Below are 20,451 nucleotides of genomic sequence, written 5' to 3' on the forward strand. Positions count from 1 at the left end.
GGTTATCCTGGATATCCACAGTTGTGGGAGAAAAGTATCATTGGGAAGTCAAACTATACCTGAAGCTGTAGAAGAAAGGTAGGGTATACACACAGCTGTGAAGGGAAGCTGTGAGGAGATACTAACAATAGGGAAGTCAGGCTAAGCCTGAACCTGTGTTCTGGTGGGGAATGGTCCTCTGAAGGAGGTTGCCATTCTGCCCCACTCCAAGAGAGAGTCATTACAGCTGAACTCCCCTCTACTCTCCTACGAGACCTTCCCAGAAAAGACATCCATTGCTGTTCTACTTTGCTCTCCTAAGGAGTTTCCCAGCAGAGATTCTGATTTGCTCTGGTGAAAGGTCTTCAAGCAAAATGCATTCAAGAGATGTATTTTGAAGGGAGGACTCCAGGAGAGGGGCTGACTTGCAGAGTGAAAAAGGGCAGTTGTGACCAGAACAGCACAGGGCTTATATGGGTCTTATTAGGTGCGTAGTTTGTTCAGGTAGAAGATTTTCAGGGTGGGACTTGGTCTGATTTCAATCCCTAACATTTTTCAAGCTCAAAGATTGGTTGAATTTTGTGCTCAGGGACTGGTTAGTTTTCCTGCTCAGACACTGGTTGGTTTTGTGCTCAGTTGGTCAGAAGTAGAGTGTGTTTCTTTGGCTCTGGTTACAGAAACAAAGGGCATATCTTTCACTGGCTCTGGTTTCAGGACCAGGATGTGCTTCTTTGCCTGGCCCTTTTACCCAGCACATAGGGCTTTATAAATTAGTAAATTCATTTTTCCATGAGTTTGCAGGGGCAAACTATAGAAACAAACATCATAAAGCTTAAACAGAGGGCTGGAGAGATGGCTCAGTGGTTAAGAGCATTGCCTGCCCTTCCAAAGGTCCTGAGTTAAATTCCCGGCAACCACATGGTGACTCACAACCATCAGTAATGAGATCTAGTGCCCTCATCTGGCCTGCAGGCATACATGCAGACAGAAATTGTATACATAATTTTAAAAAAAGCTTGAACAGATTGTTGACATATCCATTTTTGACTACAGAATACTCTTCTACTGAATACAAGTGTGTTAAATAAAGATCTAACCAATATTTTAAAAGCCCCCAGTATTGTTTACACGTACTCAAAGAATCTTTTAATATACAAAGGCTTTAACAGATTGATTACATATAAAAAGTTTTATTGCTGTACAGTCTAAAATTTTAACAAACAGTATTTTTTAGGGTTTCTCTGCAGTATTACTTTTTCTCACAAGATTAATGAAATATGCACAGGTTTTTACCACACTGATTATATTCATAGGGTCTCACTCTAGTATGTGTTCTTGTATGCATTTGAAGATGACCATGTCGTGTAAAGGCTTTGCCACTGATTACATTCATAGCATTTCTCTCCAGTATGTGTTCTTTAATGCATTTGAAGAGCATTGTGATAAACAAAACCTTTACCGTGCTGATTTATACTTTTCAGCATGACTTCTCTCATGCCTTTTAAGATACGTATCACATGAAAAGGCTTTACTACATTGATTACATTTGTATGGTTTCTCTCTAGAATGTGTTCTTTTATGTATTTGAAGAGTAATTTGTTGTGCAAAGGCTTTACCACAGTGATTGCATTCATAGGGTTTCTCTCCAGTATGTGTTCTTTTATGTGTTCGAAGATAACTGGAGAGAGAAAAGGCTTTACCACATTGATTGCATTCATAGGGTTTCTCTCCAGTATGTGTTCTTTTATGTGTTCGAAGATAACTGGAGAGAGAAAAGGCTTTACCACATTGATTGCATTCATAGGGTTTCTCTCCAGTATGTGTTCTTTTATGTGTTTGAAGATGACTGGGGTGAGAAAAGGCTTTACCACATTGATTGCATTCATAGGGTTTCTCTCCAGTATGTGTTCTTTTATGTATATTAAGATTAACATGTTGTGTAAAGGCTTTACCACATTGATCGCATTGATAAGGTTTCTCTCCAGTATGTGTTCTTTTATGTATTTGAAGATGACTGGGGTAAGAAAAGGCTTTACCACATTGATTGCATTCATAGGGTTTCTCTCCAGTATGTGTTCTTTTATGTATATTAAGATTAACATGTTGTGTAAAGGCTTTACCACACTGATCGCATTGATAAGGTTTCTCTCCAGTATGTGTTCTTTTATGTGTATTGAGATGAACACTTTGTGCAAAGGCTTTACCACATTGATTGCACTGATAAGGTTTCTTTCCAGTATGTGTTCTTTTATGAATTTGAAGAGAAGAGTGATAAACATAGGATTTACCACATTCATTACACTCATAGGGTTTCTCTCCAGTGTGTGCCCTTCCATGCCTTAGAAGACCAGAGTGTCGCTCAAAGGCTTTCCCACATTCATTACATTTATATAGTTTCTCACAAACATGTGTTCTTTCATGCATTTGAGGATGACTGTCATATGCAAAGGTTTTAACAGATTGAAGATATACAGAAGGTTTCTTCCCAGTATGACTTCTTTCATGCCTGCAAGGATAAATAGCACATTTAAGACCTTCACCACATTTAACACACTGTTGAATACTTATATCTCTACAAATAAATTTTACAATTTGGTCCACTGTGAAGAGGAATCACACCTCAAGGTTTTATCACTGTGTTTACACTCATGTTGTTCCCCTTCATCACAGGTTATTTTGCATTTTTGAAGAGTCCTGTGATGGTAAGATCCTTTGTTACATACTTAACATGTTCAGAATCTCTTTTTATTTGAGAGTTTTCACATATTTGAAGAAAGCTGGAAAAATTCAGATCTTTATCTCTCTTATTGCACTTATAAACTTTTATAAATGAGTCCTAATATATTTTTGATTGAAGTAGGACAAATAAGGAATATTTACACAGTCCTAGTAGTCACAGGGCTTTTCTTCAGGATGAATTTCTTAATATATTAACAATGAAGTTGGAAAAACAATTACTTGTACACTTGAAACAAATTCAACAAGTATACTTAATGTGGGCACTGCTATGTATCTTTTAATTTTTCTGAGAAGGAAGTATGTTATGTGTATCTATATCCCTATGTTCTTATGGCTTGTAGTTAGAGTGATAAATGATCTACCTAGTAAAGGAAAAATAACAAAAGGTTTCCATATTGAATTAACATAGTTTGACTTTCAGCTTCTCATAGAGATGTGGTATAGAAATTAAGGTTTCTCGGGCCGGAGACCATGGCTCAGAGGTTAAGAACGCTGACTGCTCTTCCAAAGGTCCTGAGTTCAATTCCCAGCAACCACATGGTGGCTCACAACCACCTACAATGAGATCTGGCGCCCTCTTCTGGCCTGCAGGCAGACATGGTTTCTCCACACCAAATGCTCCTTGACTCTGCCCCTCTCACAACTAACATATGCGTAACTTTAGCTTCATCATCAATGCTCTTGAAACTGTGTGGATTTACACTGCTGCTTCTGTTTACAACTTCCAGGACACATTACAGTTCCTTCAGAGGCACGTTTGTATCAGCTTGCACAGGATACTCACCTTCCATGTCTATGAGGACTTTGACAGTGTTCCTCAATATTGTAGTCTTCCCAACTGTACCCTAAGATATAGTAACAGAAAATGTACAATATATTATTGAAAACGGTACAAAATTTAAGTTATTATCTTCAGTATAAACATGCCTCATTTCTTCCTTCTCGATCAAATTGCAGAAGAGCATCAAAAACCAAGGAACAGTTTGCCCCTTATTTTAAAAGGTGAAGGAAAACCCAGTCTTACCTATGGCTGTGAGGTTCCTGTAGGTCTCCAGCATCACATTTTTGTAGAGATTCTTCTGGAAAGGATCCAGTAAAGTCCACTCTTCCCAAGTGAAGTCAACATGCACATCATCATAGGTCACTGCATGCTATAGTATCCCATACATGTGTACAACAGAAAGCACGATACTGACAACATTGTAAATGTACACTCCTTTAACAGTATTGTCATACAATTGTGCTTCTCTCCACACTTATTCCATGATATACAGTACAAGGTAATCACCAAGTCACTTTGGAAGGACACTAGATAGGAGCTTCACCTCTGTCATTTCTATATCCTGGGAATGGGATACTGCCTTAATAGAGAAATGTCTATTAAAAACTTAGAGGTCACCCAAAAGAATGAAAAGCAAAAGACCTAAGATCAAGAGCAATAGCCAGCATTTTGGCATATCAACATGTGGTTTGAATTTTTATGGCTCCTTTAATAGTTCCTGACTTATAGCAAGCCCTTGAGCAGGAGGTACATTTTTTTAAAAAGTTAAGTAAAAAATACCTCTGGCAGCGCAACTCTTAGCATTCTAAATCTAGGAAGGTTGAAAGCAGCTTTTGGTTATATACCTCTGAGCAGACACCATGTTCTGGTCTTTGCTTTTATGATTTGGAAAGTGGATAAAGCCAGCAACCAAAGCCACAAGAGGAAGACACAGTGTGGTCCAGCAGTTTAAAAATTTGCTCACATGGTCAAAAAAGGCTAAATGGCACGCAGTAAGAGGTTCAGATGGGAAAAAATCCTGTAAACAGATTCCTGTATGTTTTATCATGCATGTAGACCTAAGAAAGAAAAAGAAAATGGGTATAGGCAGTCATGAAACAAATAGATTAAAAATAACAAAGTAAGGTCTTTAAAGAGACAGTAAAAGTAATATAAAAGAAAAAAGTCAGGGCTGGAGAGATGGCTCAGAGGTTAAGAGCATTGCCTGCTCTCCCAAAGGTCCTGATTTCAATTCCCAGCAACCACATGGTGGCTCACAACCATCTGTAATGGGGTCTGGTGCCCTCTTCTGGCCTGCAGGGATACATGGAGGCAGAATATTGTATACATAATAAATAAGTAAATAAATATAAAAAAAGAAAAGAAGTCATGTAAAGTTGGGAAATACACAGGGAGTTTGAATCCTATACAGTATTATGTGGATTTTCAATATTTTGAACGGCAATGAGCACACAGCTGCTGAATACATAAGACTGTGCACAGGACTGTTAGAGCCATCTTAACTCTTTTGTAAGTGGAAATCAAAGAGTGATTTGGGTAAGAGTTTCTGCTTCTTTTCCCACAGGAAATTAGAGGCCATGAAGTTCAGTAATGAGAAGGATCAGTTTTGTTCAGAGACGACCTCCTGAATCTTGACAGGCCATATCTATCAACAAAGATTATAGCTGAACTTCCCAGCACTTGATGATTTTTTAAATTTTCTCTCTGAGAACCTAAAGATGCCTTCACCCAGAGTGAAGCAGTTTGGAAAACATAACACCCACATTCCCAATAGGGGTCCGAGAGGCTTTTGTTTATTTGGTAGATTATAGGGGAATATAGGGAAGTGACTGCTGCTGAACTTTGCCGAAACAAGGCAGGACAGTCTTTTGAAATCCCTGCCTCAGAAGGAGTCTGCTGACACTCTACAGAATACAGAAGAGAGCAGATAATAAACTTTGCCAATGCAAGGCAGGGAAGTTCTTTAAATTTTCGCTTCACTGAAAAGCCTGCCAGACACACTAGGTTGAGGATGAAGATGGAGGCCCCACTTCTGCAGAGGAATTTTGGGTGACTTTCCAGGCAGATGTATCCATTGTTAGGTAATATTAATTTCTCCTGGTGTCTTTCTTTTGTTTTGGTTTTTTTTTTTGGTTTGTTTTCTGTTCTTGGAACATTTTTGTTCCTCATTCAAAATTTTTTAGATTAATTAATTTTTATTTATTTATTTAAAGACTATCTTTTCTCATTTTACATAGCAATCCCAGTTCCCACTCCCTTCCTTTTTCCTCACTGAGTTTCTGACTGCCAAACAAAAATGCCTGCAACAATGCTGAACTGCAACCACAGCGTTAGAATCCATAACCTTACATTTTGATTCTTTCTTGTTTCTAGGACGAGCACCTGATGGATGATCCTGCAAACTGACTTCTTAACTTCCTAACTGAGACAGGCACTACACGCTTGGAGGACAGGTGCAGCCGGTTTTTATGAAGTTGCTTCCAGGGACTAGGAATCACTTTTTCTTTACTCCTTTCATAAACTGAAGGTTTCACTAGATGTAGTCTTACCCTTAGGGCATCTTGCTAGGCTTCGATTCCAGCACAAGGGTCTTGTCTATAATGGTACCAAACTCCTTGAAAATTCCTGCCTGATTCAGCACTTGACTGCCACCTGAAAGTACCCGTTCCTTCTCATTTACTTCTGCCCCAGTTACTTTTCTTCGCTCTAGACCTGAATGAGTCACCAGTAATTACCATCCAACAGATTCGATATTTCATTTAAGAAATTAGCCTTTTATTTTTTTAATTCTGCCATGCTATGTTTCTAGACCATAGGCAGTAGAAGACAAACAGAAATTGGTACCTAGACCCACAATTACCTCAATCACTTGGACACCAGCGTAAGAACACAATCATCAACGAACAAAACAATGTCAGACCAGGTTCCTGCTATCCTAGCGCTGCAAGCCCTGAAAATTCTAACACAGCTGAAGCACAAGTAACAGACCGTAAGACCAACTTTATAAAGGAAGTAGAAGTGCTTAAAGAAGGGAAAGAATCCCTGAAAGAAAGCAGGGAAAGGATAAATGAACTATTGGAGAAAATAAATAAATCCCTACAGAAAGGCCAAAAAAAATGTGAAGGAAATGAATGAATCTTTCAAGACCTGGAAGTTTAAATAGAAGCAATTTAAAAAAACACAAACTGAAGGAATTCTGGAAATGAAGAACGAGGTAATCAAGCAGAAGCTACAGAGGCAAACTTAACCAAAAGAATACAAGTCATGGAACAGAAGATTTCAGGGTTTGAAGATATGATAGAAGAAATAAATATATCAGGTAAAGAAAATGTTAAATCTAAAAATTTCCTGGAACAAAAATTCAGCAAATCTGGGACACTATGAAAATAGGAAAAGAAGGAGAAGAATCTCACCTCAAAGGCCCAGAAAATATTTTCTAAAAATTAATAGTCAAAAATTTTCCTAACTTACAGAAGGACATAGACACAGGAGAACACAGCCCATAGAATCAACTCAGCAGGGCTCATAGTGCCTTCCAGAGAGTGAACCAGCAATCACTGAGCCTGCAGGGATCTGCACCAGGTTCTCGGCATGTATGTTATGGTTGTAGAGCTTGGTGTTTTGTGGGACTGCTAACAGTGGGGATAGGGAGTGTCTCTTACTCTTTTGCCTGATTTTCTTCTTCTTCTTCTTTTTCTTCTTCTTCTTCCTCTTCCTCTTCCTCTTCCTCTTCCTCTTCTTCTTCTTCTTCTTCTTCTTCTTCTTCTTCTTCTTCTTCTTCTTCTTCTTCTTTTTTGGTTTCTCGAGACAGGGTTTCTCTGTGGCTTTGGAGTCTGTCCTGGAACTAGCTTTGTAGACCAGGCTGGTCTCGAACTCACAGAGATCCGCCTGCCTCTGCCTCCCGAGTGCTGGGATTGAAGGCGTGTGCCACCCTCGCCCGGCTTGCCTGAGCTTGGAACCCTTTTCCCCCACTGCTTCATCCAGTCTTGATATAAGGACTCGTGCCTGGTCTCATTGTAACTTGTTATGCAGGGATTTGTTGATGTCTCTGGGATATGTGCTCTATTCTGAAGGGATATTCTGAAGAAATGGAGAAGGCTGGGAAGAGATAGAGGGGAAACTGTAGTTGGACTATATTGAATGAGAGAAGAAGAGAAAGGAATGTGGATACAGTGAGGGAAGAGTGGACCAAGACAAGACTAAAACTCAACAGGGCAAACAACTAACAGATCCTGTAGCTCTGTCTCACACAGGTGGGGCTTCATTCTCAGAGGCCTTACATAACTCCATCCCTGGAAATTTCCATGTCTCCCATTTGCTACTTCCACTGCCTTTATGCAGCTCTCCACGACAGATGTCTCATAGCCTGGTATCTCAATATCCTCTCATCTCAAAATAATACAACACTGACTTCATTTTCACAACTTCAAGCAATGGACTCTCACAGGATCCCTAAGGGTTTCTGACTCTGTCAAACACAGATGGGATGGGATGGAGAGGTGGCTCAGTGGTTAAGAGCATTGCCTGCTCTTCCAAAGGTGCTGAGTTCAATTCCCAGCAACCACATGGTGGCTCACAACCATCTGTAAAGAGGTCTGGTGCCCTCTGCTGGCCTGCAGGCATACACACAGACAGAATATTGTATACATAATAATTAAATAAATATTAAAACACAGATGGGTGCAACAGTGCTGAATTCAATCAAACCACAGAGGAAAACCTATGACCTATCAATTTTCTATCTGTCTTGTTTCCAGAACCAGTACAACCTGGATTATGGCCCCAAATTTAGCTTCTAAGTTGTGATGGATGCTACCATGCATGGACCAGTGTTGGAGAAGGTTCTCTATGAAGTTGTTTCTTGGGATCAGGAATCAAGCTGCCTATTCCTTCCATAAACTGAAAGCATTGATGGAAGGAGCCTTATCCTGAGGGTGACTTCCTAGGCTTCACAGACCAAGGACATTCTCTTTAATGGTGCTAAACTTCTTGAAATTTTCTGTATCTTCTTCATCACAGGACTGCCACTTTGAAACTACCTAGTGCTGTTCTCCTCCATGAAAATGACTTTTTATTTCTTTCTGCACAAGTTGTTACTTTTCCATTGTAGACTTGATTGATTCATCAGTAATAAACACCAACAGTATCAAAACTTTGTCCAGGAAATCAGCCAATTACTTTTTAATTCTTCCTTACTCAATTTCTCAGAGAATGAAGAAAATAAGAATGATTTAGGGACAAAATATTATATAAATTACCTCCAGCTAAACTTTTCATGAAGTCTATTTCCCACTGAAATCCTATGGCCTCAAGCTCTACTATCTGCAGGGAATATATTTCCCACAAAATCCTATTTTTCATAACCCTACAAAAACAGCCAATTAAGCTCTGTGTGCAGCTTTTGCCACCTAAAGTCCTAACATCTTCAATATTACTCCAAGAGAACATCCCATGTTCTACCTGGCAACAAAATAACTTTTGATGTGCTATATTTTGTTATTACTTGCTTCTTTCTTGCTGTGATTAAATTTTCTAACCAAAGCATCTCAAAAATGAACAGGTTTACTTGGCTGATATTGCCAGATCACAACCCATAACTGAGGGCTTCGAATAGAGACTCTTGCTAGGAACTGAAGATAAAAAAAAAAAAATCAGAGAAATTTTGCTTACTGGTTTTCTCTCTTGCTTGGTCACTGTCACAAGCTCAGACAGTTTTCTTATGCATCTCAGGCCCACTTGCTTAGGGTATTGCAACCTCAGTGTAAGAACCTTTCCACATCAATCATCGAACAAGAGTTTCCCACAAGCAAAGTAACCAGTGATTCTTTTTTTTTAATTTATTTATTTATTAAAGATTTCTGTCTCTTCCCCACCACCGCCTCCCATTTCCCTCCCCCTCCCCCAATTAGGTCCCCCCCCCCCTCAGCCCGAAAAGCAATCAGGGTTCCCTGTCCTGTGGGAAGTCCAAGGAACCCCCACCTCCATCCAGGTCTAGTAAGTTGAGCATCCATACTGCCTAGGCTCCCACAAAACCAGTGATTCTGATCTGTGCATAACCTCAATTGATCTTCTCTCAGATGATACTAGGCTACATCATGTTGATAGCTGAAGCCAATTAGGAGAAAGAGACAATAATATATGAAAAAGTTTTAACAACACAAATTCAATACATTAACCATATCAATCACTGAAGCAGCAATAAGCCAAACATAAAGATAACAACAACTGGAAAACACAGATATGTCGAGAAATGAGAAGTGAGCCTCTGAGATCAAGAAGAGGAAAATAAAGCTGTCTCTTGCAGAAAGTTCCCAAACCAACAAACTCAAGGAACTCAAAACATAATATAGTAAAATTTCTGAAAAATTGTAAGTTCCATCGTTTCCCAGAGAAACAACAATAAATTGAGATGACAAGTAATCAACGACACAGATGACACACTGACTACACAAGACAACAAGATCTATCCACAAATATGTATCATAGTCCTCAAAGCAGGAACAACAGTCTAATCAATATCAATCACAACAAGTCACTGGCCAGCTCTCACCCTGTGCACTCAGGTTCTGTTGAAAATGCCATGGTGAAGGAGGGCTGTTCCAACAAAACTCAAGACATTCTCTCGAAGTCATCTAATGTTTAACTTTGTAGAATAGTTTTGATTACTAAAAGGATTTAATTCTCTTAGAATAAAGATAAAGGTATTTTTTATGATCCCTTGAGCATCCTAAAATGATCTTATAACTGATAATTGCCTGTAAGTCTGCATCGGAGTCAGGAAATGAAAACTTTTCTGAGACAAATGCAAGATAACAGATTTTTATAGAAACAGTGTATGATCTGTATTATTTACCTAAAGCGACATGTTTTGCTGATTGCTTTAGGAACCAGAACTTCTGACATTTTGTCTATGTTTGTTGTGAGACAGAATGTGTTCCGTGTGTATACAGACAGACTGTTCCATGTGTATACAGACAGAATGTGTTCCATGTGTATACGGGTGCCACACAAGAAAAGAAAGCATCAGATTCCCTGGATCTGGAGTAGCAGGTGGTGATGAGCCACTTGGGTTTTGGGATATGAACTCAGGTCATCCCCAAGAAGAATACATACTGTGCCATCTGCCCAGCTGTGTGGAATGCTTTATCCAATCAAATAAGTCTTTCACAGATTAACAATAACAACAATAACAATAAAACCTAAATAAACACAGAGGTATATAAAGAATCCATGGGCACATGAAGAGTCAATATTAAGATTTTGTGTACAGTAATTTAGCAGCATGAACGGAATACAATTCAATTTCTGGACAGTTTCTAACAGGATACCTTATTCCAAAACCACCTGCCAAATGGAAACACTCAGAACGTTCAACAGGATTATGAAAAAAATACACGTATTGACACAATGTGACTTCTTCTTTTTCAGATATTTATTTATTTATTTATTTATTTATTTATTTATTTATTGGTTTTTCGAGACAGGGTTTCTCTTTGGTTTTGGAGCCTGTCCTGGAACTAGCTCTTGTAGACCAGGCTGGTCTCAAACAGAAATCCGCCTGTCTCTGCCTCCCAAGTGCTGGGATTAAAGGCGTGCGCCACCACCGCCCGGCTTATTTATTTATTATGTATACAATATTCTGTCTGTGTGTATGCCTGCAGGCCAGAAGAGGGCACCAGACCCCATTACAGATGGTTGTGAGCCACCATGTGGTTGCTGGGAATTGAACTCAGGACCTTTGGAAGAGCAGGCAATGCTCTTAACCTCTGAGCCATCTCTCCAGCCCCACAATGTGACTTATATACTTATCACAAAGCTACAATATTCAACAATATGCTCAATATTTGTGAAAGAATAAAGAAAGAGCTAAAAAACAAAAGCAGAAAAGTAGTTGACTTTTAATCAAAAGACCAAAGGAAATTCAGTCAGAAAATGTGTGGTCTTGACCAATGTTACTAAATCTACTCTAATTCATTTTATATATTTATTTAATTTTAGTTGTTCAAGCTAGGGTTTCTCTGTGTATCCCTGACTGTCCTAGAACTAGACCTTATAGAGATACATCTGTCTCTGCCTCCCCAACGCACCACCACTACCCGGCCAACCTTCCTATAATTCTGTGTGTACAGAAATTAACAAACTTCACAATTTCCACAAAATTAACTCAAAGTGATCCTTAAACTGTTATGTTTCTGACTGTCCAGCTACTGATACTTCTTCCAAACAGAGAGACCCCGATCTAGAATATTATTTAAAGATGTGTTACATTTGTTTGCGCACACCCTTAATCCCAGCACTCAGGAGGCAGAGAGAAGCTGATCTCTTTAAGTTCGAGGCCAGCCTGGTCTACAGAGGGAATTCCAGGACAAGTTCCAAAACTACAGAGAAACCCTGTCTCAAGAAAAAGACACAAACACACACACACACACACACACACACACACACACACAGAGGGAGAGAGAGAGACAGACAGAGAGAAAGAGAGAGAGAGAGAGAGAGAGAGAGAATACGGTACATTGATACAATGGAGTATTGCTCAGTTATTAAAACAAGAACATATTAAAACTTGGATGGAACTAGAAAAAAAATCATCCTGAGTGAAGTAACCAAGACCAGAAGACAAACACATGTGAACTCACTTCTACGTGGTTATTAGCTGTAAAGTAAAGGATATTCTTCTACCATCCGCAGATACAGAGAAGCCATTCACAAAGAGGGCTCAAGGGTGCACACAAACACGTGTGAACTCACTTCTACGTGGGTATTAGCTGTAAAGTAAAGGGTATTCTTCTACCATCCTCAGATACAGAGAAGCCATTCACAAAGAGGGCTCAAGGGTGCACACAAACACGTGTGAACTCACTTCTACGTGGGTATTAGCTGTAAAGTAAAGGATATTCTTCTACCATCCTCAGATACAGAGAAGCCATTCACAAAGAGGGCTCAAGGGTGCACACAAACACGTGGCTCTCCCTGGAAAGAAGAAATAGAACAGATTTTCTGGATAGACTGGGAGTAGGTACAGAGGGCGGCAGGGGACAGCAGGTGAGGAGAAGGATGGAGGGAGAGAGCATGGGGAGAGACTTACCGGAACTGGGGGACATTTGGGAGTCGATATGAAGAAAACAGTGCAGTCTCTGTTATACAGCTCTCACTGGTTGAACCACTGTCCTTTCTAACTCTAATAGAAGCAGTAAAACTAGCTCTTTGGATATTCCTTGGATTATATGAAAATGACCCTAGAGAGGACTCATGGGAATGCGGGGATGAGAAGCCTGAACAGCTTTGTAAAACCAGGCATAGCTTTCAGTATTGGAACTGGAGCACCAACCCAGCCACAAAACCTTTGACCTACAATTAGTCCTACTTGCAAGATGCTGGATTACTGGTGACTCAGAACTTGTGGGAGTAGACAACCAATGTCTGCTCTAACTTTAGGCCCATGCCATCTGAGAGAGCCCATGCCAAACACTGCTTGGATGTCTAAGAACTTGAAGTTCAATAGACCAGAGATCTGGGTTAGAACTAAACAAGACGGGGAAAAAACCAGTCAGCGAAATGATTCCTAATGTGCTACCACCATTCCTCCAGCAGTCAACATCCCCAGGTCCTTTGCAGCAACATAGTCACATCCGAAGGAGCACTTTGTTCAAACTCTTTTCTGTTGCCGTCATTAAATTCTCTAACCAAAAGCAACTCAGATAATGAACAGGTTTATGTGCTTGATACCCCTAGCTCACAATCTTCCTTGTGAGAGATTAGGATAGAAACTCAAGCTAATAAGTGAAGGCAACACATGAGGAAACATGGTTTCCTGGCTTTCTCTCTTGCTTAGGCACCGTCTCATGCTCAGCCATCCCTCTAATCCAGCCCAGGACCACTGACAACTCAGTGGAAGAGCCTTCCCGCATCAATCGAATCAACACAATCTCTCTCGGACACTGTAACCAGATGTTCTGATTGGGCACAACCTCAGCTGATGTTCTTTCTCTCAGATGACTCTAGGTTATGTCATGTTCACAACTGGGACTAAATAGGAAAAACTGACGATAATACACAAAAAGGTATTGTTTTTAAGATCCAAAGTCCATGTATTAATCATACCAATCATTTAAGCAGCAAACACTCAAACATCAAGATAGCAACACAGAAATGCCAGGAAATGGGAAGAGGCAAACCTCTAAGATCAAAAAGAGAAAACTAAAACTGTCTCTCTACAAAAAGCTCCCAAATGAATAAAATCTCAAGGAAATCATAAGAAATTTCACGGATACAAAACTGATAAAGCTCCACCATTTTCCAGAAAATCAATATAAATAGATTACAGTTAATGAAATCAACATCGTGGATGGCACCGCTGACGAAACGGACCACAGAGACAGAGGTATAAACATAGATCACAGTCCCTTAGACAGGAACTCTAAGAGTCTAATCAAACTCTGAGAAACCACAGCCACCTCCACCTCCAGTGCACTCAGTTCTCTCCCTTGCCAATCACAGAAAATTGGTTGGACAAGGAGGTTTTTCCCACCAAAATTGGAGAGATTTCCCTGAAGCCTTCTGATGTTTTAATTTTGTAGAAAATAGATTTGACTACTAGAAGGATCTCATTTTCTTATGATAAAGAAAAGGATGTCTGTTAGGATCATTTAGACATCATTTTGTCTTCTAGGATAGAAGATTGCCTGTGAGCCTGCATCAGTGAGGAAATGAAAACTTTTAAAAACAAAATGCAAGATAACAGATTTTTAAAGAACCCGTACACACCTAAAGCAACTGGCTTTGGTCTAATTGCTTAATAAGTCACAACAAATTTGAAAACGATTTTATTACAATTTTTGTATATGTTAGTGTATAAGAGAAAATGTCTTCTATATGGATACAGGCGATATACAAAAAGAGAGGGTGTCAGATCAACTGGCTCTCAAATAGTAGATAGCTATGAGTCTCCCAACATGAGTGTTGGTCTCTAAACTCAGGTCATCCAAAAACCTAAATAAAAAAAGAAATAAATGATCCTTGGGGACATGATGCATCAATATACTATGCTATATATGGTAAGTTTGCACCATAAAGTGAGCAGGATCCAATGACAACATCAAACAATTTATAATAGGAAAGCTGATAATAAAGCTACATTCCGAAAGGAACTTCCAGAGGTTGCACACACAATCCTGACTTCAAGCTCTGTTATAGAGCTACAGTAATGAAAGCAGCTTGGTACTGGCATAAAAACAGAAACGTAGACCAATGGAATTGAATCGAAGACCCTAATATTAATCCATGCAGCCATGAACACCCAATTTTTGACAATGAAGCTAAAATTATACAATAGAAAAAAGAAAACATCTTCAACATATGGCATTGGCATAACTGGATATCTATATACAGAAGAATGTAGATAGATCCATATTTATCAACATGTACAAAACTCAAGTCCAATGAATCAAAGGTCTCAACATAAATCCAGCCATGAACCGTAGAGAAGAGAAAGTGGGAAGTCGCCTTGAATGCATGGCCACAAGAGACCGCGTCCTAAATATCACAGCAGTAGCACCGATACTTAGAGCATCAATTAATAAAGGGGACATCCTGGGCTGGTGAGGTGGCTCAGAGGTTAAGAGCACTGACTGCTCTTCCAGAGGACCCGGGTTCAATCCCCAGCACCCACATGGCAGCTCACACCTGTCTGTAAGTCCAGTTCCAGGGTTTCTGACACCCTCACATAGACACACATGCAGGTAAAACCAATGATCATAAAATAAAAATAAGTAAATAAATAAATGGGACCTCCTGAAAGGGAGGAGCTTCTGTAGGGCAATAAGACAAAACAGCAGCCTACAGAACGGGAAAAGATCTCCACCAACCTCACATTGGACAAAGGACTGATATCCAAAATGTATAAAGAACCCAAGAAACCATACATCAAAATACCAAATAATCCAATTTAGAAAAAGGGGGTACAAATCTAAACAGAGAATTCTCAACAGAAGAACCTCAAATGGCTGAAAGACATTTAAAGAACTGCTCGCAACCTTAGCCATCAGGAAAATGCAAATTGAAATGAAACTGAGATACCATCTTACAAAATCAAAACACCAATGAGAGCTTATGCTGGAGACATTGTGGAGTAAGGGAACACTCCTCCATTGCTTGTGGGAGTACAAACTTGTACAGCCAATTTGGAAATCAGTGTGGTGGTTTCTCAGAAAACTGGGAATCAATCTACCTCAACCTAGCAATACCACTCTTGGGCATATCCCTAAGGGATGCCTATGGATACCATGAGGACACTTGCTCAACAGTCAGAACCTGGAAACAACCTAGATGCTCTTCAACTGAAGAATGGATAAAGAAAATACAGTACATTTACACAATGGAGCACTGCTCAGCAATAAAAAACAATGACATCTTGAAATTTACAGGCAAATGGATGGAACTAGAAAAAAACCATCCTGGCCCAGCGGTGGTGGCGCACGCCTTTAATCCCAGCACTTGGGGGGCAGAGGCAGGCGAATTTCTGAGCTTGAGGCCAACCTGGTCTACAAAAGCAAGTTCCAGGACAGGTTCCAAAGCTACAGAGAAACTCTGTGTCGGAGAAAAACAAAAAAACAAAAAAAAAAAGAAAGAAAGAAAGAAAGAAAGAAAGAAAGAAAGAAAAGAAAAAACCATCCTGAATGAGGTAACCCAGACCCAGAAAGACAAACATGGTATGTACTCATACATAAGTGGATATTAGACATAAAGCAAAGGATAACCAGCCTACGGACTACAACCCCAGAGAAAACAGATCATGGGGGGTGGGGGAGAAAATAGGGAGGGGAGGGGCAGCAGGGAGGAGAACAGGAGGGTAAAGGAGAGAGAGGAAAAGGAAGGAAGGAGATACCTTGAAAGACGGAGTTATTGTGGGGTGAGGGAAAGACCAGGCACTAGGGAAACTCCCAGGAGACAAGGGTGACCCCAGCTAAGAAGCTAAGGAATCATGGAGAGGATACCTAAACTGAACTACTAACCTGCTCTGCCCATGTAATCAAAACTGATGAACCTTAACTGTCATCAGGGAACCCACATCCAGTGGCCAATGGGGGCAGAGGCAGAGATCCACAGCTAAGCACTGGGCCAACCTCCTGGAGTCCAGTCATAGAGAGGGAGGAGCACTGTTATAGGCAGGGTGGTCAAGACCATATGCAGGACACCCACAGAAGCAGCTAACTCGATGACCCCAGATGGATACCTGGGCGACCAGCATGGGGACCACACTGGGCCCTCTGAATGGAGGCGACAGATGTGTGGCATGAGCAGCTTGTGGGGTCACTGACGTGAGTTCTTGTCCTTGCTGAGGAATGGATGTGAGGGGGAGTAGGCTAGGGACGGGAAACTGGGATTGGAATGTAAAATAAGATTGTTTGAATGAAAGAAAGGAGGGAAGGAGGGAAAAAAGTAGCGAGAGAGGGAGGACAGAAAGAATGAATGAATACATTCTGGAAAAAATAAAGAAATGGCAAGCAGAACTACTCACAGGGGAGACGGAAAGAAATGGGGAGCTTCTATGAAGTCAGCAGAAACTACCCTACAATGGGTCAAAGTCAGGAGGAAGCTAATCCAGCAGTGCCCCACAAGAACACAGAGTATGTCAGGAATGTTACTGACTAAGCCTAAACTGGCCTTGGGACTGATAACCATAGCTCCCGGACGTGGGAAGAGTTGGCTCCTCAGGATCTGAAGGAACCCCTCCACAAAGGCCCAGGTCCCAGACCATTACCAGCTATACATTTTGGGTTTTAGAGGAGTTGTTTATTTCTCAATACATCAAGGCCTTAGGTAAAGCTCCCAATACCTAGCCCCCAGGCAGTCAGTCCCTCATTCAAGAAAGCCCCTTCTAGGGGCTGGAGAGGTGGCTCAGAGGTTAAGAGCACTAGCTGCTCTTCCAGAGGTCCTGAGGTCAGTTCCCAGCACCCACGTGGTGGCTCACGACCATCTGATGCCCTCTTCTGGCATACAGAAATACATGCAGGCAGAACATTGTATATGTAATAAATAAATCTTTAAAAAAAAAAAAGAAAAGAATGTTCCTTCTCCCATCCTGAGGGCTAAAGGAAAGCCTTGCTTGACCGGGCCAGTCCTTAACACAACAGTTTTACTTTTCAAATTGTTGTCCCCGGCTGTCCTATTTCACCCGTCTGAACAGTGCTTTTCTCAAGGACAAAGCTGGAAGTTTAAGGCACAGCAGGCCCCGGTCAGCTGTGACCAGTGGTGCAGCCTTAAGCAGCTTGTTAGAATCCTCTTTGAGATGGAAATGGGCCTAGAGGCTGGTTATCAGTCAAGGGTGTCTCCTTTGTAAAGGTTTAGAGCCAAATGTCTGGACAATCCTGTTGAAACGGCTGCTCATCTCTCCCAGGCCTGGTTAGCAGACACTTATGTTTGGGGTGTTTTAGAAGCAGCCCTCCCGCAGCTACATTCTACTTTGAGACTTACTACCCAGCCAGCATTATTAAGTCCTTAATGTCACCAAATCCTACTCTTAGGACATCACAGAGAAGTGGTGGAGTGCTACCCGGCACACGAGATGCCTTTTACAACCTCCACAAAATTAACTGTAAATGGACCGTACACGTAAAGATTAAATGCAAAGTGATGAACATCTAGAACATACTAGAGAAACCAGGCCTCTCCGAGTTAGGCAACCCGCCTTCCATGGCTGCACCAAAAGCGCCTTGTTGTTGACTCCAAACACGGTTCCACACACAGCTCCCTGCGCCCATCGCTCTGCCCGGTTGCAGCCCACAGAGCAAAGTTATACACAGGACTGTGCCTGGGTCCAGGGAGCAGCAGGGACCGCACGGGAGCTCACAGGACACGGAATATGACTGCAGATTCCCACCCGGCCCTGAGGACCAGCCACGCTGGAACCTGGATCTCCGCCTCTGATCTTCCCGATCTGGGGACAGCAGTCCCTCGCTCACCATGCCGTGGCTTCCTGTCTCGCCCATGCTCCTCTCCCAGCTCCCTGCAGCGGCACGGGCCGCACAACACGCGAAAACTCTGGCTCCAGGTCCTCTGCAGACCTCAGCTAGCACCGTCGCTCCCGGAAGGGCTCCACACGACTTCTGACTGGCAGTTCGGCCTGGGCACCCTGATTGGTTGGTGAGGCTTGAGTGACAAGAGTCCCGCCTTTAGGGTTATCTAGTGCTTAAAGACACAGCTCCAGTGATTCCTCAGGAAACCTTCCACCCCTGACTCAGACCACCCCAGGCCAGCAGAGATTTGCACTTCAATAGCTGTTGCCCTAGGCTCCAATTGCTGACTCTGCTGTCTCCTTGAACTCCACGGGCACGCCCCCTTCTTCCGCCTGGGTGCAGTGTGTACAGGTTTTAAAGCCCTTTCCTCGAGGTGGAGCGGAGTGATTCCCTGTCCCACCGGTGGAAGGTTGCCAGAATATTAGCAATTTTAAAGAGAAATTTAAGGACACAAAAGATGTTTATTCTGTGGCTTCACTAAGAGGTCAGGTGAACTGAAGGTACTTTTTATGTGAAACAAGAAAAAAAAAAGATCTGTCTCCCACAACAGGGCTGGATGATGGCTCCATTGTTTTCAAAGTTTTCTTCCGGAATTCAGGGCAAACTCTTGATAAATGAAGTATAGTCTTAGGATAAATTGAATATTTAGAAAATAATGAAGTTGGGAATATTGTCTTTATGAGTACTAGGCAGCACTTGAGTGTTAGCCAGCTCATCTTCATCAATGGGCAGGGGAAAGAGAAACACAACTCAGGCTCTCTACGTGAGCAGGACGGGTAAATAACAATCTCTCCATGCATGCAGAAAGTGGATTTATGAGAATGTCTCACAAGCTGTGGTCCCGCTAGTCCAACAATGGCGTCTACGCAGGGGAAGTTGAAGACTCCAGTAGTTCCTCTGCCCATGAGGCTGGATGTCTCAGCTGGTCTTCAGTATGCATCAAAGTTCCAAAGAGTAGGCTCTCCTGCTAGTAAAGGGATGAACTTGATACCCAGAGCTAGGGCGGGGAGGCAGAGAGAGAGAGAGCTTCCTTCTTCAGTGTCATTTATACCTTTAGGCTGTTACTAGAAGGAGTGATCCGGATTAAATGCCGATCTTATTCTTTGTTTGATCTTTGTGTGTGTGTGTGTGTGTGTGTGTGTGTTTGACAAGGTTTATCTTTGTAGACCTGAAACTCACTCTGTAGTTCAGACTGGCCTCAAACTTAGAAAAGTCGACTGCCTCTGCCTCTTGAGTGCTGGAGTAAAAAGTGTGCACCGCCACCAAGGTGCTAAAGATGGATCTCATATCCACTCCAGTGATGCAGATGAAAAATGGACCTTTTATCTCAAAATCTTTAAGAAAATGCCCACACAGGAAGGTGTACCCACCCAATGCTTTGGGTTTCAGTTATTCCAGAGTTAGTCGGTTAGATTACCGAGAGTAGCCATCAGGACAGCCAATTCACAGAACTGAGGACTTACCTGTAGAAGGCAAGGAAAGCATGGGAGTCAATTCCAAAGCAATGCTTTCCCTACACAAACGAAGGATGAGTCTGGACATGCACATGTAGAGTTCTGCTATTCCTAAGCATTCCCAGTTACCAAATCCACATCTGGACATGATCACGATGTAAAAGCAGGGACATGTAGGGACTTTCTTACCGCAAAGTCATGTGGGAACATGTATAAATTATAAAAATAATGGAAAAAAGTGCCTCTAACATGTTCATCTCATACCACAAGGTATTAGCTGAAAATCAAGTAAATGACACCGGAAAATCAGATTGCTTTGAAACCTGTACTACATGTACTTTGATCTACATGACAGCTGTGTCTGTATCAATGCCACAGTTCTCACAGATACAAAAGTCGTACAACACAAATACAGGAATTTAAGGAAAAGTCACCTACAGCACTGTGGCCACTGCTCTTAGATGTGTGGTTATGCTGAGCT

General features: G+C 41.4%; 2 protein-coding genes across 2 annotated transcripts in view; both read right to left on the minus strand.

Moving 5' to 3' along the window:
• Positions 1-18,593, minus strand: part of LOC142852611 (uncharacterized) — a 49,355-nt gene extending 30,762 nt beyond the window's left edge. Inside the window, 1 exon segment of the mRNA XM_075977621.1 lies at positions 18,463-18,593. Within this exon segment, the coding sequence (XP_075833736.1) occupies positions 18,463-18,489 (27 nt within the window). The 5' untranslated portion in view covers positions 18,490-18,593.
• LOC142852610 (uncharacterized) lies at positions 1,154-18,583 on the minus strand. The gene is made up of 4 exons (XM_075977620.1): positions 18,463-18,583; positions 3,743-3,869; positions 3,503-3,563; positions 1,154-2,485 (listed from the first exon to the last, which is right to left on the minus strand). The coding sequence occupies exons 1-4, from the start codon at positions 18,487-18,489 to the stop codon at positions 1,435-1,437; spliced, it is 1,266 nt and encodes a 421-aa protein (XP_075833735.1). The 5' UTR covers positions 18,490-18,583; the 3' UTR covers positions 1,154-1,434.
• Positions 18,594-20,451: the final 1,858 nt, after the last annotated feature.

The sequence above is a fragment of the Microtus pennsylvanicus genome, chromosome 6 (assembly GCF_037038515.1).
Source record: "Microtus pennsylvanicus isolate mMicPen1 chromosome 6, mMicPen1.hap1, whole genome shotgun sequence".
NCBI classification, from domain to species: domain Eukaryota; kingdom Metazoa; phylum Chordata; class Mammalia; order Rodentia; family Cricetidae; genus Microtus; species Microtus pennsylvanicus.

Coding starts and splice junctions, on each gene's coding strand:
- LOC142852610 (XM_075977620.1), bottom strand. CDS start 18,489: ATGGGCGAGACAGGAAGCCACGGCATG. Junction 3,870..18,462: donor AGACAGGAAGCCACGGCATG/GTGAGCGAGGGA, acceptor GGGATACTATAG/CATGCAGTGACCTATGATGA. Junction 3,564..3,742: donor CAGGAACCTCACAGCCATAG/GTAAGACTGGGT, acceptor ACTATATCTTAG/GGTACAGTTGGGAAGACTAC.